The sequence below is a fragment of the Oxyura jamaicensis genome, chromosome Z, assembly GCF_011077185.1.
Source record: "Oxyura jamaicensis isolate SHBP4307 breed ruddy duck chromosome Z, BPBGC_Ojam_1.0, whole genome shotgun sequence".
Lineage (NCBI taxonomy): Eukaryota > Metazoa > Chordata > Aves > Anseriformes > Anatidae > Oxyura > Oxyura jamaicensis.
Window position 1 is genome coordinate 2108019 of NC_048926.1, and position 20310 is coordinate 2128328.

General features: G+C 46.2%; 1 protein-coding gene across 1 annotated transcript; it reads left to right on the plus strand.

Moving 5' to 3' along the window:
* Positions 1-3865: 3865 nt before the first annotated feature.
* ACAA2 (acetyl-CoA acyltransferase 2) lies at positions 3866-13741 on the plus strand. Its single transcript, XM_035310495.1, has 10 exons — positions 3866-4001; positions 6576-6742; positions 6950-7078; positions 7408-7524; positions 7920-8067; positions 8321-8496; positions 9763-9892; positions 11829-11899; positions 12019-12173; positions 13081-13741. The coding sequence occupies exons 1-10, from the start codon at positions 3986-3988 to the stop codon at positions 13163-13165; spliced, it is 1194 nt and encodes a 397-aa protein (XP_035166386.1). The 5' UTR covers positions 3866-3985; the 3' UTR covers positions 13166-13741.
* The last annotated feature ends 6569 nt before the right edge of the window (positions 13742-20310 follow it).

The following is a 20310-nucleotide window of genomic DNA, read 5'->3' on the forward strand; positions in this document are numbered from 1 at the left end:
TCCACTTCCCCAAGGGTCTTATCTCCGTAGGTGTTCGCTTATTTGCTTTCGTGGTTGCCGTTTCCGTAGTCTCAGCAATTCTGGCCCTACTAAGAGCTTTCAAAAAAACAAACCCGACTGCATTTCGTTGGTCTAAATCGTATCCAAGCAGCGCGTTTCGGATCGGGTATCCTGCCAGCTTGGAGTGTTAAATATAGAATGTAAAGTCTCTTCCAAGATTCACGCCGCTGAAACCTGCCCCGCTGCGGGCACCTTTTGAGATAAGGGGTGTGTTTTGCTTTAAGCACCGTGTATATAATCGATGTATATACAAATTGTAATAGACCTGTATGTACTATATATGTATATTGCTATCGAAAAGCACATTTTTAAAGAAAAAAAAAAAGAGAAAAAAACAACAAAAAAAGTTGAGTGCTGTTAAGAAATACACTGGGCTATGCCTGTGTTGTTTCAGATGGATGATGATTTAGCTCGCCTGTTACCAGTGAAGGACAGACCTAAGGTCATTCTCTAGGGAGAAGTTCTCTTTCCTTCTAACCATCGCCCAGCTAATTACGCAAGAAAATTGATTGCTTGTATAGTACCCGCACTACCTCCAAACTACAGTCCTTGAGCATTTGCATCTACTACGTGTATTCAGTAGTGCCTTCATCTCCCCTTCGAACGCACGGAGGATGACACCACCGTTGTGCTGCGTCCAGCGAGCCCGTGCTCTTCTGCCACTTGCTCATCTGCAACGTTTTTATTTATTGTACCTACCTCTTTTCACCTTTTGCAAACGAATGGTTTTTTTTTTTTTGCAGTGCTCTGAATTTAATTTTTAATGATGTTTTATCCCTTCTTCCATCCTTTAGTAAGCACAGTATGTTTGAAAAAAAAAAATCAAAGCAGAATTTGGTCTTTCCATAAGATACAACACGGCGGTATTTCTTCGGCCGGCAGTTTCCTCGCTGGCTCTTTCAGGTCTCTACCTCTCTCTGCTGTAAATGATTCGGTCTGCAGTTCCCAACAGCCTGATTAAAGCAGTGCTCATCATTCAGACGAAATGACAGCTTGCTGCAGCAGCCTCTTCCGCAATGATTTTGCCGCTGATCGCAGTCACGAGCGTGGGTAATCCTCTTCGAGGGGATAGCGGTCTTTCACTGGCTTTTTCGGGACCATAATTGATACGTACAACAAAGATTTTCTTCAAAAATAAAACAAACCAACAACGACAACTCTCAGTACGTACAGATAGGAACTGGCATTTGACGTCCTGGTCTGTAATAATGTAGCTTACCCATTAAAATCCATCTGGAAGAGGACTCCACTAAATACCTTTAATATATTTTTCTCTTTTCAGTTGGCACTTTTAAAAAATTGTTTTTAGATATTCGTTTTGCTAAACCATTATGTTCGAGCATGCCTTTCTTTCCTCAGATGGGCGCTTCGTTATTGAAAGTACACGTTCAACGCAACGCGTGGCTTTCCGAAAGCCGCCTGTTTTCCAGCTCCGCCTTTATTTTTTAAATCTTGATGCCGAAGTCGAGCCATTTTCCCTACTGTGTGCCTTTAGCTGTTACTAAGGTAACTGACTTCTCAACCACTGGTAAACTTTGGAAGGTTTTTTTTTTATATATATAATTATTCTGCCACAAACAGTTTTCTGTGGATTTCTAAGTCCAGTTATAAAATCTCTCTACACCTAAAAGTTCCTAGGAAAAGCCAATATTGAACCATATTGATTTTTGCATGTGTAATGTACCTCAGAAAAACACTACTGGCAGCCAAAAAAAAAAACACAATTTAAAAGCAAAATACAAACTACACACACCACCACCGAACCAACACCTCAAAGGCAAGTTCAGGTTTGTGCTGTCCGACCTATGAGAAGCGTCTAGGACAAAATACACATTTCATTTCCAGCTGAAACTTGACTTTATTTTATTGCTTTTACTTTTTATTTCTGATTTTACTGGCAGTTTTGTAGCTGAGGTTGCTTCTCTTTCAGCTAGCGAAGTTGTTGTAGTAGCTGACTGTAGAAAAGAACATGAAAATAATGAGAATTAATTTATTAGAATTCATTTCTGCAGCTGGAAATCAAACGTTTTTTTGTTCATACAATTTATCTAACGGCACTTCTATGAGCGGAACAACAAAACGTGGGTGTATTGCAGGGTTTGAGCAGTGGCTGCTACCTTTCCTGGCGACTTGAACATTGAAAACACGACATAGCTAAAGCCTCTGCAGCATCTGACCCTCAATTCGTGTGACTTGCAAAGGATACAGGTGTCAGGGATGCACTTGAAACAGCAGGTCCTTTTCCTCCCTTTTCAACCGTAAATGAGCAAGATTATGCAAACTCATTCTTCCAGATCGTTCAACTGAAAAATTAGCATTTTACCATTGCATCTAAGTGTGATAATCTAATTAAAATGAATCGCACGAACCGCCATGAAACCTTTTCCTCCAGCTTCATTGATTCACGTATATTACAGTCATAAATTATTTTTTTTTCATGAAAAAAAAAATATATGTAGCACTGTAGATGTTAATTAAAATAATCCAGAGGACATATGCCCCGACAAGCATACGATTTATTTCAAAAGGTAAATGCCAGTGGACTAAGGCTTTCGAATTAAGTTGAAATTAAAAGAAAACAAATGATCAAAAATGTTTATTATTATTATAGTGCAATATCTATTTTGGGGGGGGTTGGGGTGAAGTCTAATTACCTTAACAAGCAGAAGGTATAGCTGCTCTAAACGAAGTTGAACGATATACGGGAGCGAATGCTGTAGGTAAAAATACTACTGCTTATAAAATATTTTTCCATTGTGAACAGATCTGTAAAGTACACCTTTGTCTATAGGAAAAATGCTTGTAATAGCCACTGTAATATTCAGCTGTGGATAAGAAAAAAAAAAAAAAGTGAAATAAACACTTTTGAAGAAATCGTGACTTGGTCACAAATGGCCTGTGTTAAATACACATTTCAGTATTTGCTTTATACATCACAAACATTGATATTTCCGATTTACAAACACAAAGAGTCTGGAACCTTTTACTTATGACTTCAGAAGGTTCAGAAGTTGTGACAACTTTCGAGATGTTTACATATTTTGAGGTAATTAGAAGCCAATTGAGCGTGAAGTATTATGGCCTTGTAAACCAATGCAGAGGAGCTGAGGCAGTGCCAGCCCTTGTGTATGTGAAGTGAGACAATTCCATGGCAAAGAGAGAAAATAAATTCGAAGATTTTTTTTCCTTTTCCTTCTGTTTCCCCCCTTTTCTCTCCCCTTTCCCTCCTTTTTTATTATTTTAAGGTTAGGTTACAGGTACATTCACTGGTCTCCAGATTCATTAAATCATTGGCATTACGGCAGCGAAGCAGATGAAAGACATTTTGAATAAAAAATGCAGTTTTCATGGGGAAAACCTAGAAGAAAAACATTTTAAATTCCTTCATTGAAGGAACATATGGCATGTTTTTGTTTGTAATAAAGCATTTTTATCAACCCTCCCTTTGGCAGTCCGAGCTGTTCCCCCAAACGCCACGTTTTTTACCTCAGAGTGTCTTTCTAAATAGTACAACTTTGTGAGGTGCTTTGGGGGGGCATCCCCTACACCAAGTGGCAAGGTTGAGGTGCAGACAGGGAGAAGACAGGGAGGAAAAACCCCTTGTCCTCCGTGTCAGGCCACCGATATGGACAAAACCGGGTAACAGCGCCCTGGGGCACCCCTCACGGGACCGCCCGCCATTTTGTGCCGCCGCCGATTCGCCTCGGGTCATCCCCCTCCCTCTCTCCCCTTTTCCCTCTCCTCCAAGCTCGGGGACGACGAGGAGAAGAAAAGTCGAATAAAAGGGGAAAAAAAAAAAAAAAAACAAACAATCGAATCGACAAAAAAGCGGCGCCTGCGCGGAAAGCGACACAGGCGCCTCCTCTCTTGGCGTGGCGAATGTGCGGAGGGGCGCTGTAGAGGGCGGGCGCGGAGCGGGGCGGCCATGGCGCTCCTCAGGGGTGAGTCGGGCTCGGGGGGGTCCCGGTGTGGTCCTGTCAGCCCGGGGGGGCTTCCCTGTCACCTGGGGGGGCCCCCCAAAAGGGCCCGGGGGTCGGTGCCACGGGCCGGCCCCGCTGTCCTGCCCGAGGGGGCAGCGCCGGGTGCGGGGGGGGGGCGGCACCACCCCCGCCGCCCCCCCCCCCCCCCCGCCCGCGCGCCCCGGCACCAAAAAAAAAAACCGGGGGGGAAAATGGCATTTTTGAGCCTCTTTCTGTCAGCAGGAGGGTGGTGGGGTTGTGCGTGTTGGCTGGTTTGTGGTTTTTGCTTGGGTTTGTTTTGGTTTCTTTAGTTTTTCTCCTCACTGTCTTGTCCGTCCCGTGTCAGCATGGATAAACGGTTGGGCATAACATTAATGTTTCATAAAAAGCTCAGAGATCAGGCACACCTCCGCTGCTCTGCGGACCCGTGGCGGGTTTATACTGTAGGGAATTCACTTTCTGTAGGGCTGGAGGCAGCGCACGAACCCATATGAAGGTATACGAAGTAACAGCGCAGGCTGAACACCGCCTGTAAGCTCCAGCAGCTCCTCCAAGAGTTTTGTGTAAAGAGCTACTTCGTGTGGTTTAAATCTTACGTCTCCTACAAATAAGGTAAAACGAGTCCTGTAGAGCTTTGCCTGTGCTTTACCAGTTCCCCGGGGCCTGTTTCAGGATTTTTCTTTCATCTTTTGACTCCGTGTTTTCCATACGCCGTTCTTGACCTTTAATTTTTCGGAGCTTAATGTTTTTTTTAGGCCATCCGAATAGGATCTGGAGAAGAAATATTTTCGTACCGAGTGCGCTTCAGAAATGTCGGAGGGTTAGAGAAGGTTTCAGATCTGATTTTGGCGGAGGGTTCTTAAGAATAAAACAGATTATAACGTGTCTCGAACTGAGTGTTTGATAAGAATTCCCAGTTACCTTCACTTTTTAGTCCCAAATGTGTCCAGATCCATAGGGGTTTGGTAACGTTCTGCTTTCATCGTGCGTTTATCGCCTTGGGAAACAGCAGAGACTGGAAATCTTGCTGTGGTGATGTAGGACGGTGCTAATTAAGGGGGACTTAGGAGTAGCTGCCGAAGGGCAGGGCTCATCCTCACAGGACTTCATCTACCTCTTGCCATCCCTCCTGAAATTCAGCGGAGGGTGTAACGTTTGCTGATGGCTCTCCCAGCAAGCGAAATCAGAGCAATTGCCCTCAGGGGAGTATCTCTGTGGTTAATTTAACTTGGTGGCTGCTAGGTAAGGCTGTGCTTTTTTTTTTTCTTTCCTTGCTAGTTCACTCTTCTCCTTTACACTGAAATCACTGTTTCATTTAGCAGCCAGAAAGTGGATTCAATTGCAGAACTGATCCACGCGATTATCATCACCTGAAGTCTTCGTCTCCCTCTGTTGCATGATCCGGTCTGCGTTAGGCTTTGGCCCCGTGGTGCCGTGGGGAAGACGTGGGCAGCGGCGAACGGTCGGGTTGGAAGAGAAAACGTTGTTCTCATCAACTGAAGGTTGAAGGGCAAAGTTCTACCCCAGCCCGGGCCTGTTTGTAAAGCCGGCCGTGTGTGATTCAGCAGATAACGCGGCCAAGCAACCTCCTGGTCAAAAGGGAGGGGAAAAATTCGTTGGCCTGGTCGGGTCCTTGACCTGGTTCACAGCAAAGCCTTGCAGCTAAGTCCTAATATACTAAATGCGGCCGTGAAGAACGGGCGTTTTCATTTGCCTTCATCCTTCTATCTGTACGTATCCTTCCAGCCTTGCTTAAAATACCAGCGGCTGTTCCATGGCAGCTGCGGCGTTGGCGCGTGAGCTCTGCCGTTCAACTGGGGGAAAGTTCACAGCCTGCTTCCCTCTTGTTCCGACACGTGGAAGCGGAGAGCTGCTGTGCCGAGCAGTCGGTACGCGTTCTGTAGGGTTGCGGGGCTTTGCTCGAGCTCAGATCCTCGTCGGCTCCTTCTGGCCAAGGCGTTGGTGCACCTGCGTAGGCTCTGCTTTGCGTCGGAAACTGGATTTTCTCCTCAGAAGCTGGAAGAGTGGTGCTCACGCAGCTTAGATGACCTGTATTAATGAGGAAAATATCATTACATTTCTATAAGAGAATGTTGTTGGTTTTGTTTTTTCTCCAAAGGAGTCAAATTTAAAACATTTTTAAAAAACTTTGTGAACGCCTTTTCAGGGAATAAGCCCCAGATTCCCTCTTCTTGGAAGGGAGGTGTTCCTGGAGTCCTCGCAGCTTTTCCTTCTGCCCATTCATTCTGGAATACCTTCCCTGTCTCGAGGAATTGCTGCCTCCTTTGTCTTACTTGTCTTGAGCTGCTTGGGTTCCCGCTGTCTTTTAGGATGAGCGTAGGATTCGGATAGGATTTATGAATCCTGTTGTGAAGTTAGGACGTCGTTCTGTTGAGGCCACCTTGCTCATTTTCTGTTTGGTACGCTCTGTGTCTATTTTTTTTTTTACCTATTTCTCTTCGGTACGGGTCTGGCTTTTGTCTCACGTAAGCAAAAACCAGAGAGCTGAACCGCTCCCTGATCTGCACGTCGGGACCGTTCTTGCTCCTGTTGCAGGTGTCTTCATCGTTGCGGCGAAGCGAACTCCTTTCGGCACCTACGGCGGCTTGCTGAAGGACTTCACGGCCACCGATCTGACCGAACATGCCGCTCGGGCTGCCCTGGCTGCCGGCAAGGTCTCGCCTGAGATCATCGACAGCGTCATCGTTGGCAGCGTCATGCAGGTTGGTGGCACGGAAAACTCGCCGGCCGGTGATGATTTCGGTCATCTTCGGCGCGGTCCTATGGGTAGCTCCCTCTTTTTTGCAGCCTTTTTTTTTTTCCCCTGTTCGGTAAAGATCGATTCCCCGCCCATCTGACTTTGGCTCAGAGACGTTTTCTTCCCGAAGAAACGTGGCTCGAAGACAATTTATGATTTGTTCTGCCCGCAGAGCTCTGCCGACGCCATTTACATCGCGCGACACGTCGGGTTACGGGTGGGAGTTCCTGTCCCGGTTCCAGCCCTCACCGTCAACAGACTTTGCGGCTCTGGTTTCCAAGCCATCGCCAATGGATGTCAGGTACCGAGCTCCTTTTATTTTTCCTTCCCGTGTTATAACCTTTCTCATATCGTTAGCTGAGAGATGTGATCTCAGCACGTTACCCCTAATCAGTCATAATAATTAAGTTACTTACAGGGCACATCAGGATAATTTCATCTGCTTCCATTTCAGTGCAGAAATATCCGTCACTGTCCAACTGAGCGAAGCATTTTAAGGAAGCAGGATTTTTTAGCGCTCAGTTTCAGCCTTTCAGCCTCTAAGGGCTGTGCTGGCGGGGAACTCGTATGCGGTTGGTGTTTCTTTTGGCAGCTGAAAATCCTGAATCTGGTTTGGTTTTCCCTTACCAGGAAATTTGCCTCAACGACTCCGAAGTGGTCCTGTGTGGTGGAGCTGAAAACATGAGCCAGGCCCCGTACGCAGTCCGAAACATTCGATTTGGAACCAGATTAGGAGCAGAACTCAAGGTCTAATACTTCTTTTTTTCCCGTGAATGAAGTCGTGTTGAAAAAGGAATGTCGATTATCAGCCGTGTAGACGCTGTAGGCTTCTAAAGGAAATCGTTGGGGATGAAATCCAGATTTAGATCTTCAAAACATTTATCCGGTATTCAGACATCGTTAAAACAGTAGGCTTGCTAGTTTTGTAGCTTTTCCAAAACAACATTAGAATTCCTATTCCAAGGTACGTGTAATAAAACCCTTAGAGCAAGAATTTAGTTCACGTGGTTTGCCTAAAAGCTAAAAACCAGGATAATGAGAAGCTGTCGATAATTTCAGTGACTAGAATTGATTAGGAACTGTCGATAGTAAATGTTAACGTTGCTTTTTTCGTGGCTTGTGTTCTTTTCCGGCTCTTCCAGTTGGAGGACACGCTGTGGGAAGGTCTGACTGACACGCACGTGAAAATACCCATGGCGGTTACAGCCGAAAACCTGGCTGCGAAGCACGGCATCACGCGGGAGGACTGCGACCGCTACGCCTTCAAAACGCAGCAGAGATGCAAAGCTGGTTAGTAAACGGAGGAACGCAAGCGCTTAGGTGACGCCACTTTCAAATCTAGAGAGTTTTTCTAGAGACCTGTTCATCAATATTCATCAGTACTCATCAATAAGGGGATGCCCTCAAACGATAAGCCCCCAGCTGGCCTGTTTAAATAAAGCACAAGCGGCACCGTCCCTGAACTCTTGGCTGAAATAGAGCTAAAGGCAATTAATACACTGCAATTTTGATCGGTCTTTTATTTTCCTTTTTGCGCTTGCAGCTCAAGAGGCCGGTCGTTTTAACGCTGAGATGGCGCCGGTGGAAGTGAAGACAAAAAAAGGGAAAGAAAGCATGCAAAAGGACGAGCACCCGAAACCCCAGACCACTCTGGAACAGCTGGCAAAGCTCCCGACCGTCTTTAAAAAGGATGGGACGGTCACAGCTGGGAATGCTTCAGTGAGTACGTCAAAGCCTTGGCTGGCGGAAGCGTCACCTTGAACGTTCTCTCAATCCGTTGTCGCTGTCGTGCCGTCTTCCTGAGCCACCTTTTGGCTGTCAGTGGGGTTTCCTGGCGAAAAGGGTTTTAAATCCTTTGTATTTTGCAGCGGCTGTGTGGACTCAGCCATTCGACTTCCTTTTGGGGGCAGTGATTACACCCGTCCAATAAGTACGGGTGTGTACTGGGTCTGGCTGGGATGTCAACTTTCCCTGCAGCAGCCCACACAGCGCTGCGCTCTGCACTTGGAGCTCGAACAGCAGTGGGATCACACCGGCGCTGTGCCTGCTGCTGAGCAGTGCTGGCACAGCATCAGGACTCTCTCTGACCCTCCTAGGGGGTGGGCAAAAAAGTGAGAGAGAAGCATCCCCAGGGCAGCTGACCTAACCCAAGGGATATTCCATACCATGTGGGGTCACACTCAGCAATGAAAGGTGGAAAAAGGAAGAAGAGGGGAGGGGTGGGCTCTCGTTGCGAAAACGTCTGTCCCCCTCCCGAAAACCGGCTACGTGCATTGAGGCCCTGCTTCAAGGACGTGCTCAAGCGTCGCTCATTGGTGGGAAGCAGAGAGGAATTTCTTTCCTCTGCACTTCCACACAGCCTTGACTTGGTTTGTTCTGTTATTCCCTTTCCCCCTCCCTCTTCCCCTTTCCCTTTTTTTTTCCCTTTAGTTGAATTGTTTAATTAATAATCATATTTCCTTAATAATATTTTTTCCCTTTAATTAAGTTACCCTGATCTCAACCCGTGAGTTGTTCTTTCCTTTCCTTCTTCCCCTCCTCATCCGAGGAGGGGCAGTGAGAGAGCGGTTGTGCTGTTCAGCTGCCTGGCACGGCAAAACCACCACAGGGTGTCTTCCCCTGTTAACAACGTGTAGGTTACCTGCTGCTAGCAGGGACCCCGCAACTCGACAGACTGCTGTTTCCAGCACGAGGGAAGACTTGAAGGAAATGCATTTTGCTTGTCCTGAAACGTTAAAAACGAACCATCTGGCTTGAATAAAACGCATCGCCTGGGTTTAACTTCGTTTCACAGCCGGCGGAATAGTGAAGGATCGTGGCGTGTTTTGCTTAAGCGCTGATAAAATCGCTCGCTCAAAGTTAATCACAGCGTTGTAGACTGAAAGCGGGAGTTGGTTTTTCTGTGAGGGGCGTATTAATTTAAAACGCGGGGCTTTTTGCTTTGTGCTTTCTCCCCTGAGAATGCTTTTTGTCTCTTCATCGAAGGGGGTGTGCGATGGAGCCGGCGCCGTCATCGTGGCCAGCGAATCGGCCCTCAAAAAGCACGGTCTCACTCCTCTGGCGAGGGTAGTAGCTTATCACTCATCTGGCTGCGACCCTTCCATAATGGGCATCGGTAAGTTGCAAGCAAGCACGTTTTCTTACGGCATCCAACCCTCGAACGCGGAGGGACGGACTTCGGTTTGGCCGCAAGGATGTTTGCGGTGCCTGACCTAGGGCGTTAGCTCTGAACTGCAGTCCCTCCAGCCCCGTTTTTCCCCCTTTTTTTTACTCTCTTAGTTAAGAAAATAGGTGTGCTTAGTTTCCCACTAGCTTTTAATCCCATTATTGTGTAGTTACGAGTCGCCTTGTCGAAAAAATCCTGGCTGTGTCTCCCCTTTTGAGCTCAAGTTCAGACTGGATTCCAACAGATGCGCCCGTTCAGGCGTTATTCTGCCAAAGCAACCAACTTTTTTTTTTTTGCAACTCCCATATTTTATGCTCTCTAACCAAGTCGCCGTTAACGCAAACAAACCCTCGAAGCTGATCCAGACGTGCCGGGATTCTTCCCTTCTGTTCAGTCCGCAGACAGCATTGTGCGCCAGCCTCACTTTTCCTTTCTGCCCTTCTGTTCAGAGAAGTCATTGTTGGCTGGTTTCGTGTGTCAGAAGAGATGCAAATGAAGCATTGTCAGATTTGCTTTCTCGCTCGGGCTATCGGACGAACTCGACCTTCAAAGCAAATGTAGAGGGAGGGTTTCTTTCGCTAGGCTTCGCGCTGTCATTGTGCTTTTTTAAGCGAGACCATTCTTTGCAGGTCAGGCGACTCTTTTAGCCTGTTGAAAAACTTCATAAATCATACGGAGAAACAGCTCGTATCTCCGCTTTTTAATACCACAGCTTGTCCCCAGCAACCCCAAAAGACCAGAAGAGATTCAGAGACATGACAGCGACGGAGCTGAGAACAGAGGAGCTCAGACTGAACGACTGCCTTTTCACATACTGATGGTGTTAGGGAGCCCTGCCTTACAATCTTGAAGGGAGAGAATTCATTATTGAAGAAAGGGGAGGTTGGGGGGTGGGAAGCTCAGTCTCTCTGTCATTAACAGCCTTTGTACTGTCCACATGAGACCCTCCCGTTTCTCTCACACATAATGAGCATACTGAAATCAATCCACAAAATACATCTAGGGTCTAGTATTAAGCCGGAGTCTCGCTAATGATCCACTGAGCTTTGACCTGGGCCCTTTCTTCTTTGTAACCTTTCTGTCTCTTAGGTCATTTACTCATTTTTATGCCTTTTTTTTTTTTTTATTATTCTTGAGCTGTGAGTTGTCAGCACCATTTCTTGGTGGTGAGATACTTAAATAGCATTTTAGGATGGGTTTTATTCGTTAGCGACCAGCTCCCCTCGAACATCGTGGTGTCTCTGACCTGCAGGCACGTATCAAACCCTTTCCAATTCTCTTTGAGTGTATCTTTCCTTAGGTTGCTGCGCTTCGAGATCCATCTTTCTTAGTGGGTTTTGCTAGGTTGCAGATGTCAGCTTTCTTCTAGAGACGGTTTTATTGCCAAACTAACACTCTCCAAAACCAATCCTACTTGCTTCAGTTGGCTGTTTCAGTCCGGGTCCAAGGCAACATTTTGTGGAGCGCTTTTGTTGCTTGCTTTGTTTGTTTGTTTGTTCTTAAGCTAGATTTACAGGTAAGCTACGCTAAAAGCACCAAAACAGCAATATCCATAACTAAACACATGACCACCAAACTCCACAGAGCCTGCCTTGTATTTTTTTCTGTGCGTGTGTGTGAATCTGGGGTTGAGGAAGGAAAAAACTGAAGCCATGAGTACTGGAGAGGAGAATGCCTCAAAGGGTGGTCTTATTTCTCATGGGATTCTGTCCTCTCGACTTGAAACTTAGGCACACGTTCCCCAACATAGCTGTGCAGCAGCAGTGACGCTCCTAACTTTCCTTGGCACTTTGTTGAGGAGGCTGCCAAATGATTAATTCTTAGGTTCTGGTTTCTAAGGCTTTATTAATCATTTAATTAACCGAGCACCTCATTTTCCAAACAGGCCCTGTACCTGCCATTACCGAGGTTCTGAAGAAAGCAGGACTGACCCTGAAGGACATGGATTTGATAGAGGTAAGAGGATTTGACGTGAGCAGCGAGGTTACTGATCTTTTTAGCAGGAACACCTCCCCTCATACAGGCGGCCAGTTGAACAGGTAACAAACAGCTGTGTCGTTTCTCTGGTGTTTTAGGTGAACGAGGCATTTGCACCTCAGTATCTGGCCGTGGAAAAAGTGTTGGGCCTCGACCCTGAAAAAACCAACGTCAACGGAGGCGCCATCGCTATCGGTCATCCCTTGGGTGCTTCGGGAGCACGGATCACAGCTCATCTGGTTCACGAATTAAGGTCTGTATATAGCCAGTAGCTACTGGTAACGAACGCAGTGCTGGCGGATTCACGCCTGCAGAGGAGTTGTAGCACAGATGCTGTGTGGCTTCTAAGTCCACCGGCTTAAAATTGCCACGGCTGAAGTGTACCTCTGTGTACACAAATGTTGCCCGTGTCCTGCAGTCCAAATCCAGCCTCATACTCCATTCTCATCATTACAGGTGTGTTTTTCCTCCCTCTACTTCTGATCCAAAGCCCCCAGCAGTCAGTGGGGAAGTTTCCTTGATTGAAATGGCCTTGATCAAAGCCTGTCCCTTTCTAAACAGCCTACATTTAAAAGGTTTTGCCAGCGCCCTCCTTCTCTTTTAATCCATTTTCAGAGATGCTGACTGTTTTGGCTTGCTCGTTATGCTCAGCGCCATTTTAATCTGCATTTTCCCTTTATTATTTTTTTTCTTCCTCCTCCCCTCCCTTCAGGGCAGAGATCCCTGTATGTTTTTGCTGGTACTTGCTAGTATTCAACCCTAAAACCTTAATTAATTTACAGCTTGCAAAAAACGTTTGAGTGCGGCCGTAGAAAACTTAGCTTTTAAGGACTACCTTGGCCATAAAATTATATTTGAGTTACGCGATTTTTACTGTGTTGAAACCTTAAGTATCCCCTAATGTCATTCCCTTCTGCTTTGTACTCCCCAGAGCAATATAATACACTTTTAGGTGGAAAAGACCAAGGCGTAGAACTCTGTTTTCCTACAGAAATATTTCAGGAGCAGCTGAGGCTTTGTAATATTTTCCTAGAAAACGAAGATTGGAAAATCTCATTAGTAGTACCTTTGAAAAGTTGATGGCTAGTTTCTCTTTATAAAATCGGGACAACAGCTACCGTGCTTTCGAAGTCATTTTCACTGTCGTATTTTCTGGACAGGCGTCGTGGTGGGAAATACGCCGTTGGGTCAGCTTGCATTGGAGGTGGACAAGGTATTGCTCTTCTCATTGAGAACACCGCCTGAGAAATTTCTGGAGACATCGGCGTTGCCCAAATTTACTAATCCCGTGGAAAAAGCTCTGTTTTCTGTGACAGTAAAGCATCACTGCCTCCCTTCACGTATTCCTGCAAGATTGAGGAATAACCGAGAAGTCTGAATTCTGAACGGGGAGATTCAGTAACGTCTTTGTACCTAAAGCAAGTGTAGTACCAATGTAATTTCACACTGATGAAGTATTTTCTAAAAGCCTCTTTTCAATCAAGTTTATTATATTTCCGTAGGCAAAATTCGTTTCATTTCCTGAGGAAATTGCCTGTCAAACTTTCACCAAGCCTGCCTTAAAATAGCAGTGCGGCTTGTTAAGCCGGTATTGCTTTAACTTTCCTTACTTCAGCTGCTGCTGCTGTCTGGCACATGTGCCTCTTTTATCATCAGGAAATGTGCAAACTTAATTGGAGACCGTCTGAAGTACGTACCGGTTGTGGATCGATGGCTCTGACCCGTACCCTGCTATTTTGCAAGGTAAAAGAGAATGAGGGGGAGCTGAAATTGTCATTGTGCCTCTTAAAAAGAACAATAAAGGTAATGAAAAAGGGCTCAGCGTGTGGTTGTGAATTCGTCTGAAAAGTAAATCATTGTACTCTGCTGCAGAGGCGAAAATGGTAGCGAAGACTGAAGTTTGTCTCCTCCTCAGCCTCCTGTTGAAATCTGACTTCTTCCTGCCGCTCCGCTGCCTTGCGTTGTGATGATTGTGAAAGATCTGAGGCCATTCAAAACCAGAACGTCTAGACGAGCAACAAGTTCAGGTCGAGGCAAGTGGTGGTAGAATTGGTGGGTAACAGTTGAAGTATGCTGATCACTGCATCCATAAGAAACCTTAGGAGTCGTGTTTTTCATTACTTCAGAAATATTTAGTGCTGTTTACGTGGATTCAAAAAACCGGCTGCTATAAGCCATCAAAGCAGGGACTCATTTAACGCAGTATCTTTTTTCCTCCCTCTGCCATGTTTTAGTAAGTTCGGGTTATCCGGGCGTCACTATTCAAGATGCATTTGCCACGTGGGTTTTATAAAGCAGGATGTCTTCTCAGTGCCTTCTGTGGTATCAAATAACTCATTCCTTCTGCCTTTTCGACTGTGGATAATCATTGAACTCTTATTTTCAGAGATCTGGCCACATTTTTCCCAAGCTCTCTTCCCCGTGTAGTAAAAGTTCCTTCAGAGCTTGTGATTTTGTAGGTATGGTAAAGAATAATCCCTTTCATGCATTTATTTTGCACGTAAGGTTTAATTGCCCTCTTGTATCACTCAAATTCCTGAAATCCACATGTAATTTCCCTTTGAGAGTTGCATTTAGTCAGCCTGAATAATAACATTTCCGCAAAATGGGTCATGATACTCACTCCAGTTTCCAGATAACTTACGAGTGTGTTACCAGCAGAGATCATCATTGCACGTCCTGCTGGAAACCTTTCCTTGCTGTGTAAGCCCACTGTTTATTCCCTTATCATCCTATTTTTAACCTGTCCGTTTCCTGTAAGAGCCTCTGTGAGGGGCTTTGTCGAACTAAAGTGAAAGTGAAATCCTTTCCCCTTAAATTACTGGGACTTAATGTGTTAGCCTTCTAATTCATGCAACTTCTTCCGCAGCTTCAAGATTTTAAAGTTCAGTGTCAGTCTGAAGAGGGATTAAGGGCAAATGCTCTTGTTTGGGGCGTAAACTTCGTTCTTTCTGCCAGTCTGAGGTCTCAAGTCTTTTTCTTTTCAATTATAAAAATGAGCACGAGCATTACAGTTTGATTCCCGAGCCAATCTTCCGCGACACGTAGGGATTCGTTGCGTGAGGGTTTGATCCGAGCCTGTCCTTACCAGCAAGTCCAGTCATTCACTGCAGAATAACAACGGTAATACCTGATCCTTGCACACCATTTCACTGGATAGTTTCCTAAGAACAACAAATGTAGACCTGTGGTTTCTGCCTTTGGGGAATGAAGACATCTTATTGACAGCAATAAGGATTAGGGCAATGTAAGAGTGTTCTGGAAGGAGCAGAAGATAGGGAAGAAATCCATTAGGCTTTAGGGGAGTCGTTACGTTGATTGAAGCAAGTGCATACGTTTTATTTTTCTTTTTAGATGCTGGAGCATTCTTCATTTTGGTGAGTAGTCTGTATGGCACATTTTTATCAAAACGTTGGTTTTTTATCCTTGAAATGCGTGAGAAAAGGAAGCATTTGTCAGAAAGCTATGAATTTACTGGTAAGTGTAGCTATAGCTTTCTGCCACGGGGTGGTGCGTTTTAGACATTCCTCGCTGTATTGCTGTGGCATCTGTCCTCACAGAAGTAGCTCTGCTTTTCTTACAAGACCGGGCTAGGTTGATGTTGGGACCCCATGTACCGTAACCCTTCGTGCCCTACTCGTCAGCCAACTGCTCACCCGTCGTGTGATGTTTTTATCTAGCTGTATGCTGGATATTTTGTCCAGTAGGATCCTATGGGAAAATCCAAAATCCAAAAAGATCACATCAGCTGGTTTCTCTTGATTGACTCGGTGGGTGATTTTATCATAAAAGGAAATCAGATTTGTTAAACATGACCTACCCCTCATGAACCCGTGTTGGCTGGGACCCATGACTGCATTGTCCCCCGGGTGTGCTTCAATAACTCCCAGGATAATTTTCTCCATAATTTAACCAGGCACTGACGTGAGACTGACAGGCCTGTAGTTATCAGTCTTCTTTCTATCCTTTCTTGAAAACTGGCCCAACATTTGCCAGCCTCCAGTCGACTGGGACCTCTCCAGATTCCCAAGACAGTTGAAAAGTAATTGCGAGAGGTCCCGCGGATAGGGAATAAAAGGTTCTGACAGACTTTTGCTGGGCAGGACGCTCGACATTGCAATCACGAATAAAATAGCTTCACAGAAGATCCTGACTGAAAAAAATACTGAGATTTTTCTCACAGGAAGGCATGGGAGGAATGAGTGTTGGGCAGGGTCGGGCACCTCCCCTCCGCTCCCGTACACCCTCGTCCCTGTTCAGAAAAGTCTCCTCCGAAGCACTGCGCTGTCATGGCACATGAGGAGCACAGTGTCCACGGGCTACATCACCCAAATTTCTTTCTCCAGACAGCCCTGGGGGCTCCATGGGCTGTGTAAAGGGAGCTTGGGGAGCTCCGTCTGGCCCTGGGGTGACACCAGGGCCTGTGTGAGGACCGAGGGCAGGGCCTGTGGTGGGGCAGGGGGTGCAGGTGACACCACAGAGGACGATTCACCATGGGGGGGCTGCTTCTGGGGCCAGCAGCAGACAGTGGTGCTGCAGTGTGGCCTGAGCCATCGGCGAGTGAAGCAGCAGGGGGGAAGGCTGGGTTGGGCCAGGGCCAGGGCGCAAAAATACATATTTTCGTAGCTCCTTAAGCACAAAATTTCAGCAGGTCTCACCTCATTGTGACAGTATTTGTAATAATCCCTTCCTCAGTCTAAATCCAGACATTTTTCCGTCTGGCGTGATGCTGTTAAGCTGGGCAGGGCTCTTCCTCGCCTCTCCAGCTAGCAGGGTCCGTGCTGCCTGACTGGGCTAGCTGGATGCTGCACCGGGATGCTGAGGGGGGGTCTGAGGGGAAATTAATCCTTCTGAGTTCACAAGCTAAGGGTTTAATAACGGGGGTGCCATTTCCCTCTTCTGGAAACAGCTACAAAGAACTAGTGCTAACAACGTCTTTGCTGACTTAAGTACTTTCACGTGAAAACCTAAATTGAAATGAACAGGCAGCTTGGAACACGAGCTAAATTTGACTTACATGTGATTGTTGGTTTTAATTTTCTAATGGATAAATATTTCCTGTAGAAAGTGAGGTAAAAAGAGAAAAGGCAACATTTTAAATGTATTTAAGGCTGCCATGTAATAACAAATCCAACTGTGAGTCTAGCAGTGCTAGGTCAAAATACAGTAGCCATATGAATTGGAGGGTGGATCAGGTGTAAACTCGGGTTGCTAAACCACAGCTATCTGAAAATGCCGGAGTGATAATTCATCCCGGCAGGTGTTATACCAGAGCAGCTATTGGTTATCCTCAGGTGGGCATACTTTTACACAGATACAGCAAAAGTAGGGCTGCGTGTTCACACCCCACCTGGGCTGAATCTGTTTTCTGGGAGATCGGGAGTTGCCCAGATGTGGCATTAAGGATTGTGAAACCGCAGCTTTAATCTCCTGGAAGATCAGTGAGGCGGGGAGCTGTTGCACGGAAGCTCAAGATGACAAGCTCAAGACAGCTACTGTGCCAGTCCGTGGAGAGATTGCGGTCCCTAAACTAGACATCAACAACAGGCCAAATTCCTGTCTCAAGGTAGAGGGAAGTGTTGTGGGTTAACCTTGGTAGAGAGCTAAGCACCACACCACCGCTCGCTCGCTCCCCTTTTGCCCGCTGTGGGATGCGGGAAGAGAAAAAGGAAGAGTAAAACAAACAAAAAAAATCTGTGGGTTGAGATAAAAATTGTTTAATAAGCAAAGGAGAAGCAGAAGAGTGAAAGAAAACAAGTGATGCAATCCCTCACCACCTCCCATGGGTAGAACAATAGCCCGCCTCCCAAAAGCCCCTTTTTTCCCTTTTATTGCAGAGCATGGTGCTATGTGGCATGGGGTACCTCTGGTTAGTGTCTATGAACCAGAAACTGTCCACTGTGGGGGAGGAAGAAGCAACAAGAAGGGGAAAAGTTTCATGCTTTTATTTCGGGTTGCTGCCTGATAACCCATGCAAAATGCTTAATCCTTCCTTTTACTAAATAACCTGTTTAAGGGAGCTGGGAAACACCATCTGACTAGATCTCAAAGGAAAGCTCACCCAAGGAGTTTCACCCTCTGAGATCTTAATATTGGCCCCAAGCTGCAGCTCAGAATTTTCAGATTCTTCTGCAAGTTCCTCACAGTACTGTATCCAAACATGTTTCTTCACTGTTCAGTGAAGCTTTTCCATCTCACGCATTTTCCCTGCCAGAGTATTTATTGCAGCTGTTGCCATGGAGGAAAAAAAAAAATCAAGAATCCCTCTTTATAAACATTCATCTCTAATATAAGATACTGCATCACCACCCCCCAAAAAAACCCCACGTGTTAAATTGATTGTTTTATTTGCTTAGCTTTTAAGAATGTTGTACACTGCGATGTTTTTCCCCTCATCTGTGGTTATTTATAAACAACGTTTCTTAAGTTTTGAAAAGGGCTTTACAAGGTCTAGAAAGAGCGTGAAGCAGAAGCTAACAATTTAAACACAGAAGAGAAAACTTTAAGAGATGGCAGAGTGTTGAGAAGTCTTATTTACTGGACATTTGGTCATTAAATCGACCATTAAACAGATCATGCTGCCAGGAGTTTTTTCACCCAGTCACAAGGGTAAAGTTTCCCATGTACGCAAAGCTAAAATTATGCTCTTTTTAAGAAAATGTATACACCCCTAACTCTAGAAACTTCTAAATCGTATTTTGATGGTAATGAAATTGTGAGATTTGGCAACTCTGCAGTTGGTAGAATGGTAAGAATTGGTTTAGTTTGTAGAGAAGCACGCAAGGTTGTGGTGGACGAGAAGTAGGACTCAACATTTGTAACTGATTTTCCTCCAGTAGTGGTAAAGGCCAATCTTTGAACACCCAAGATTCAGGGGAAGAAACGCCTGTAGCATTACATCCTGGAGCTCTGGACCCCAGGTGCTATCGTCAGGTCTCTGAGAGACACGGATGTACCGGACAGAGGCCAACGAAGGGCCACAAAGACAATTAGGGGACTGGAGCACGAGGCGAGGCTGAGAAAGCTGGGGCTGCTCAGCCTGGAGAAGAAGAGGTTCAGGGGAGCTCATGGCCATAAATACCTACAGGGAGGTGTGGAGAGGACAGATCTGGGCTCTTTGTGGTGGTGCCCACATGCAGGCCCAGAGGCCCCGGGTCTAGCATGGTGGCTCCCCCTGCCCGCCAGGCCGCATTTCTGTGCTGAGCTGCCCTGAGAGGGGCCAGGGGCTCCGTGGGGATGTCTCCAGCAGCCCCCTGGACATGGGGGCTGAGCACCCTGCTCAGGGGAGCCCTGAGGAGAGACCAAAAGTCCCTTCCAACACCAGCCTGTCTGCGATTGTGTGGTCAGTCAGGTTCTCGAGACCTTCATGTTGCTTCACTCCTGATGTTGTAAAATGGCTCCCTGATGCCTCAGTGGTGGACCTACGACTCTTGTACTTCAAAGCACGTCTGCTCCTCGCTGGAGTTTGTGTTTCCCATGCTGGAGGGCTGGTCTCTGTCTTGAGCCACCAGTGGCTGCCCTTTCTGCTCTGCCCAGTTCTGGGGCTTGGGGCAAGGTGAAAACCTGAGGCGCCGGGAAAACTGCAATCACAGGCCTAAAAATAGATGCCCTGAGACTCATTTCAGATCCAATCAAACCCAAAGAATTTGAGGTATGTTGCTACCACCTGTGTAACTCCAGTCTAAATCACTGGCTTGGGGGTGGGAATGATTCCGCTGTGACTCTCCTGGGAACAAAGGGGGAGTGTCGGTGACTCCATCGGTGCACATGTGATGGAGGAGAAATAGCTTGTCGTTGTTACCACATAGAAATGCTCTATTTCCTTTCGTTCTTCCTTTCCTTCCCCGTTCTCTCCTTGTTACTTGGACGTTTGTGAGATTACGTGGCACATCCTCCAGAAACAGCGAGGTAGCCAGAGCGATAGCCACTGCTGGGACGGGCATTTCCATGGGATTGCTGCAGGTTTGGTGGACTTTACTCTCCTACCTCAGCCTAATTCTCAAGGGCTGCCAACCGCAGCAGAGTTTTTGTGTCAGGAGATTCTCTGATTCTGTTTAATGTTGCGGGTGGGCCCCTGTCATTCTATCCTGCCTCCTGTGCATGGATCTGAAGAACATTCCGCGTAAGAAAAATAAACACAAGGGACATTTGGAAGCAAGATGCAAAGCTGCAGAGTGCAGTACAGGCCCCCAGAGGCTTAAGTCCCAAGCTTCCACCCTCCTTGATGTCAGATGGTTTGGGCCTGGGTAGAATTCAAGGGCAGAACTATTTGCCTGACCATTAGCTAAAAATTGAATAGTAGAAAGTTATTTTTCTGTGAAATGAAGTACTTTAAACTTCACAGGATAGCTCATAAAGCTCTTAGCACTGATAGAGGCAGGATAGGTGCC